General features: G+C 43.8%; 1 protein-coding gene across 1 annotated transcript in view; it reads left to right on the forward strand.

Moving 5' to 3' along the window:
- The window catches only part of NALCN (sodium leak channel, non-selective), a 1129711-nt gene extending 1124025 nt beyond the window's left edge, over positions 1-5686 (forward strand). The window contains exon 44 of the mRNA XM_033948885.1: positions 5416-5686. Coding sequence (XP_033804776.1) covers positions 5416-5609 — 194 coding nt within the window. The 3' untranslated portion in view covers positions 5610-5686. The remainder of the gene's footprint in view (positions 1-5415) is intronic.
- Positions 5687-6000: the final 314 nt, after the last annotated feature.

Consider the following 6000-nt stretch of genomic DNA (forward strand, 5'->3'; position numbering starts at 1 on the left):
TGGAGGCAGTCCCCATGGGTCAGATCGCACATGTGCCCTTTCCAGGAGCCCCTCCTCCCTCGGTGGTCTCCAAACATCATCCCCTTCAGACGCCGCTTTCCTTGATGGAGCCAGCTCCCAGCAGCTTGAGCTGGTGACTTCAGGGGGAGGCTCTACGCCAGGGCAGGCTTCTTCAGATCTCAGAGTGGATGAGTCTTATGATGGATGCCAGTGTGTCAGAATGGGGTACTCATTGTGGGGACCGCTCCATTCAGGGTCAATGGACTCCTTGTCAGAAATGTTGGTTGATCAATCTTCTGGAGCTCTGGGCAATTTGTCTGGTGTTACTCACTCTTCAGCCCCTTCTGGAAGGAAAAGCAATGCGAATATTCTCCAACACCACCCGGTGGTGTAGTACGTAAATTGTCAAGGGGCACAAGAAGCACTCCCTTGGGCCAGGAGGCTTACATGCTGTTAAGCTGGGCGGAAACACATCTTCTATCTCTCTCGGTGGCCCATGTGGCTGGAGTCGACAGTGTTCAGGCAGACTTCCTCAGCCATCAGGTCCTGGACTCAGGAGAATGGTCCCTCTCACAGAAGGTGTTCTGTCTGATCCTACAGCATTGTGGTCAGCCCCAGATGGATTTGATGGTTTTAGCAAAGAACTCGAAGGTCAGGCACTTTTTAATCGACAAACACAGCATGGAAGCCTAGGGCTGGACACCTTGGTTCAGCCCTGACTTGCTCATGAGCTCCTTTATGTGTTCCCTCCATGGCCTCTTGTTGGTCAGGTCATCCGCCAGATAGCGACGCATCCTGGCCTTATGATTCTAGTAGTTCCGGACTGGCCTCGTTGCCCATGGTATACGGATCTTGTACGTCTTCAGTGGGACAGAAAACTCCAACTCCCTCTTCATTGCTACCTTCTCAGTCAGAGGATGGTGCCCATGGAGAACCCATAGCGCTTTGGTCTTATGACATGACAGTTGAGCACTCAGCCTTGATGAAGTGGGGTTACTCAGATGTAGTTATCTCAACACTTTTGCAGTCAAAGAAACCCTCTACTATGGCTTCTTATGCCAAAGCCTGGAAGGCTTTCCAACAGTTGTGTGCTAAGGACCAGATGGAGCCTGAGAAGGGTCCCATTTTGGAGATCCTAGCTTTTCTTCAGGCGGGCCTAGAAAAGGTTTTAGCAGTGGCCTCCCTTAAAGTTCAGGTTGCAGGCCTCTCGTGTTTCAGACATCACAGAGGCACTAGTTCGCTTATTGCTCATCCAGTTGTGACCAGGTTTATGGGAGGGGTGCTTTGTTTGCGGCTTCCCTTGCATCATCGTTTCCCTTCGTGGAATCATAACATCGTTCTGCAGTGCCTTGGAGAAGCCCCATTTGAGCCACTGAAGGTTGCTTCTCTTCTGGATCTAACAATCAAGACTGTCTTTCTGGTCACCATTGTCTTGGCATGGCGTATTTCAGATCTTAAGGCTCTTTAATGCAGGGAACCCTTTCTCCATATTATGTACGCAGGAGTTGTCCTCCATACAGTACCTTCCTTTCTACCAAAGGAGGTGTCTGCCTTCCTTGTCAACCAGGAGGTTCATTGCCTACATTTCATTCCACAGGGAGTGCAAAGATCAGATCTTGTGCAAGTTGGATTTCAGGAGAGTCTTGCTCCATTATTTGGAGAGGACTAATGATTTCTGGCTGTCTCATCACCTTTTTGTCCTGACTGCTGCACCTTGCCGTGGTCGGCCAGCATCCAAGTCCTCGATCGCTGAGTGCTACTACTACTACCACTATTTATTATTTCTATAGCGCTGAAAGGCATACGCAGCACTGTACATTTCAGCATACAATAGACAGTCCCTGCTCAGAAGAGCTTACAATCTAATTTAGACATTTCAGGGTTGGGGAGATAATGGTAAAGAAAATGATACAGTGTGTATAGGTATCTGACAGCAGTTAGTGGGAGTTAAGAGTTGAAAGCAGTTTCATTAAAGTGGGCTTTCAGCTTGGATTTGAATACTGCTAGGGATGGAACACAACATATTGATTCAGGCAGCCTGTTCCAGGCATATGGTGCTACAAGAAAGAAGAGATGGATTTGAAAGGCCATTTCCTCAACTTATATCATCTCTTAAGGCCCATTCGACTAGACATGTTGCTGCATCATGGGTGGAGTCTTGTGTGATTCATCCTGATGAAATTTGAAGGGCAGCTACTTGGTTCTTTTGTCATCCTTTCACTTGGTTTTACCGAATGGATGTGGTGGCTTGTTCCGATGCTGCTTTTGGGACCTCAATGTTGAGGGCAGGTTCTTCTGTCCATCCCTAGCAGCTACCATTGCTTTGGTACATCACCCAGCATATGGAATCTGAAAAGGAAATAACAGTTAATCCTAGTTAATGCTCCAATTAATGCATTAATTATTAAACAGGATTACAAAAAAATGAATCATAGTGCAGCATTTCCTATCTCTCCAAACATTCCTTCTGCTTTCTTCTATTACCAGCCCCTATCCTCAGCACAATCCAACATCTTTCCCCTCCACCTGCATTGGTCTACCTTAAAGGTAGTCTTCTGTTGGTACCCTGCAACAGCAGTATTGCACATATGCTGTCTGCAACCTGATCCAAAGTAGAGAATGACACGGGGACAAATTTGTCCCCGTTCCCGCAGGAATTCAATTTCCCTGCCAGTCCCTGCAAGTTTTGTTGCTGGCTCTGTCCCATTCCTGCAAGCTCTGCCTTAACCACACAAGCCTTGAATACATGATTTTAAATTGTTTGAGTCTTGTGCAAATGAGGTCAGAGCTTGCAGGAATGGGACAAGGACAAGAAAAGAACTCACCGGGACGAGAAAATTAGTTCCCGCAGGGACGGGGAAAAATTTGACCCATGTCAATCTCTAATCCAAAGCTTTCCCATTCTGCCTACTGTAACATCACTTCCTGATTCTGTATGGGCAGGACTGTTCAAATGGAAGAGTTTGGAGCAGACCATATAAGTGCAAAGCTACTGCTGCTGGAGACCAACAGAAGACCACCTTTAAGGTAGACTGGCATGGGGAGGATTTAGGAGGGGCAGATGCCAAACCCTGGGTAGTGGGAGGGGAGTGAGTTGCAGATCCATGAGCAGATTTGGAGGGGCCACTGTGAAAGCTATAGCCAAGGCACTGAGCTCCAGCAGTCACAAGAAGATCTTTGTACTGTTCACCACCAAGTCTGTGTCACTCTTCATGGTGGTAGAATGGAGGGAGGAAGGGAAAAGAGAGGGAGGAAGAGAGAGAAGCTGGAGGACTGGGCAAACAAATGCAAATGCGCTTTAACGTAGATAAATGCAAGGTCATGCACATAGGGAAAAAGAACCCGTTGTTCGAGTATAAAATGGGGGGGAGATTGCTGGAAGACACCGGACTTGAGAGAGACTTGGGTGTGCTAGTGGATCCATCCATGAAACCATCCGCACAGTGTGCAGCAGCCTCGAAGAAAGCCAACAGGATGCTGGGCATCATCAAGAGGGGCATATCAACCAGGACGCGGGAAGTCATCATGCCGCTGTATCGAGCGATGGTGCGCCCACATCTGGAATACTGCGTTCAATATTGGTCGCCGCACCTCAAGAAGGACATGGCAGTTCTTGAGAGAGTCCAAAGGAGGGCAACGAAACTGGTAAGAGGGCTGGAAAACTGCCCATATGCCAAGAGGCTGGATAAACTGGGGCTCTTCTCTCTGGAAAAGAGGAGGCTCAGGGGGGATATGATAGAGACCTTCAAAATACTTAGGGGCATAGAGAGGGTGGACAGGTTCTTCAGACTAAAAGGGACGACAGGTACGAGGGGGCACTCAGAGAAACTGAAGGGAGATAGGTTCAAATCAAATGCAAGGAAGTTTTTCTTCACCCAAAGGGTCGTGGACAAATGGAATGCGCTCCCGGAGGAAGTGATCCGGCAGAGTACAGTACAGGGATTCAAACAGGGATTGGACAGATTCCTGAGGGAAAAGGGGATCGTGGGGTACTGAGGGAGGTGCTGGGGTGTTGCATAAGTATAGACAGCTCACCAGGTCGTGCAGGTGCAAGGCCGGAGGGTTAGGACATTGATGGGAAGATACGACTTCAATGAGAAACCTAGTGGGCAAGGGGGCCCCTTCTGGTGATTAAGGCAGGTCATGACCTGTTGGGCCGCCGCGGGGGCGGACTGCTAGGCGGGATGGACCTCTGGTCTGACCCGGCAGAGGCACTGCTTATGTTCTTATGTTAGTTAATAGACCCCAGGAAAGAAAGAGAGATAATGGACCTGGGAGGGAACAGGATAAGGAGGGAAAGAAGAGAAAAGGAGAAATGTTGGATCTGAGATGGGAGGGAAGGAGATTATCAGTCCTCTAATGAAGGAGCTGGCTTTTGATATACTGCCTTTCAGTGGTTACAAACAAAGCAGTCTACATATTATATATAGGTACTTAATTTGTACCTGGGGCAGTGGCAGGTTAATGACTTGCACAGCCTTACAAAGAGCTGCAGGTGAAAATAAATAATCTTTAATTGTGTGATTAATTGCAATTAAAATATTAAATCAAAATGTAGCTCTGAAAATAAATTGTTTGACCACAAGCCAACTGGTCAGCAGCCTTGGAAATTCAGCTTTAAAGGTCTGTCTTGTTAACTCAAATGATTAATTCAATATATTTTCCAAAATCTGTCCCTTTTGTGACTTGACATTAACAATAAAAAATTAAAAGAACTGTAATGCAATAAAATATTATAACATAAAAAATACAATTAAAACTAGGATACAGAATATATACTATACCAGGATATTAGTATGAAGTAAGTCAAAGCCCACAAAACAAAGCCATATCACATAATATACTGTAAAAGAAGGTTTAACATGTTATATTAAAATGATATTAAGAAAGTATTAAGAAACAATGATAACATCCTGGGTTTTTTTTAGTTCAAAGATTTTATTGATTTTAATATACAATAAGTACAAAAAGAGAAATGTTAATGAGGCAAGATACAGACATTCTATATCCTAGTTTTAATTGTGTTTTTTTATGTTATGATATTTTACTGCATTAGAGTTCTTTTAATTTTTAATTTTATTATATTTTTATTATGTATGTTTTAGGACTCCTGATGCAGGCTCACTCGCCGAAACACAGCCTGTGCCGAGTTGTATGTTTTTTTTAGATGACATTTGTATAGACTTTATTGGTTGCTGTTAAAGTGTGGTTTGTTTGAAGGCCTGGCCCTCTCTGCTTTTTCTTTTGGATTTCTTGGGTTTTGTGCAGAATGGACTTTTCTCTCTGTTGTTTTGCTCAACATTAACAATAACATTTTGCTAACTGCAACATGGGCTTAGGCAAATATTTTATTCAGAAAAAAAAATCTGTTCAGTAAGCATAATAATTTATATAATATTCTATTTTATTCTTTAGCACCAAAACCTCTCAGCCATTCTGTGTCTTCTGTCAACTTGCGGTTTGGAGGTCGTACAACTATGAAGTCTGTTGTATGCAAGATGAATCCTATGTTAGATGTGGCTTCCTCTGGGTCAGAGGTGAAAAAGTGGTGGACAAGGCAACTAACTGTAGAGAGTGATGAAAGTGGTGATGATCTTCTTGACATGTAAGAAGAAGAAAGAAGCCAAGTCAACCTACCCTATGTTGTAAAAAAAAAAAAAAAAAGTATAGTATTTTTATATTTCTTTTTCTGGACATTACACATATCATTTATGTTATATTTTGTTTTATCTTGAGAGTATAGAAGCTCAATGGCATAAAGGATATATTTGTTTCTTCACTAATCTGGTCTGATCAATAATAGGTTAGAATTTGTTTTTGGACTAGAAGATGATTTAGGAAGACATAAAAAAGACAGGAGTTTGGATAAGACCTGAACTGATCTTGCTAAATTTAAGAATAGTGAACTGATTTTTAAACAACTGAATCCATGACTAACGACTAATATTTTCATTTATCCCAACTGACAATCAACTTACCTCTTATAAATCTATTATGGGA

The sequence above is a fragment of the Geotrypetes seraphini genome, chromosome 6 (assembly GCF_902459505.1).
Source record: "Geotrypetes seraphini chromosome 6, aGeoSer1.1, whole genome shotgun sequence".
In the NCBI taxonomy this organism is placed as follows: domain Eukaryota; kingdom Metazoa; phylum Chordata; class Amphibia; order Gymnophiona; family Dermophiidae; genus Geotrypetes; species Geotrypetes seraphini.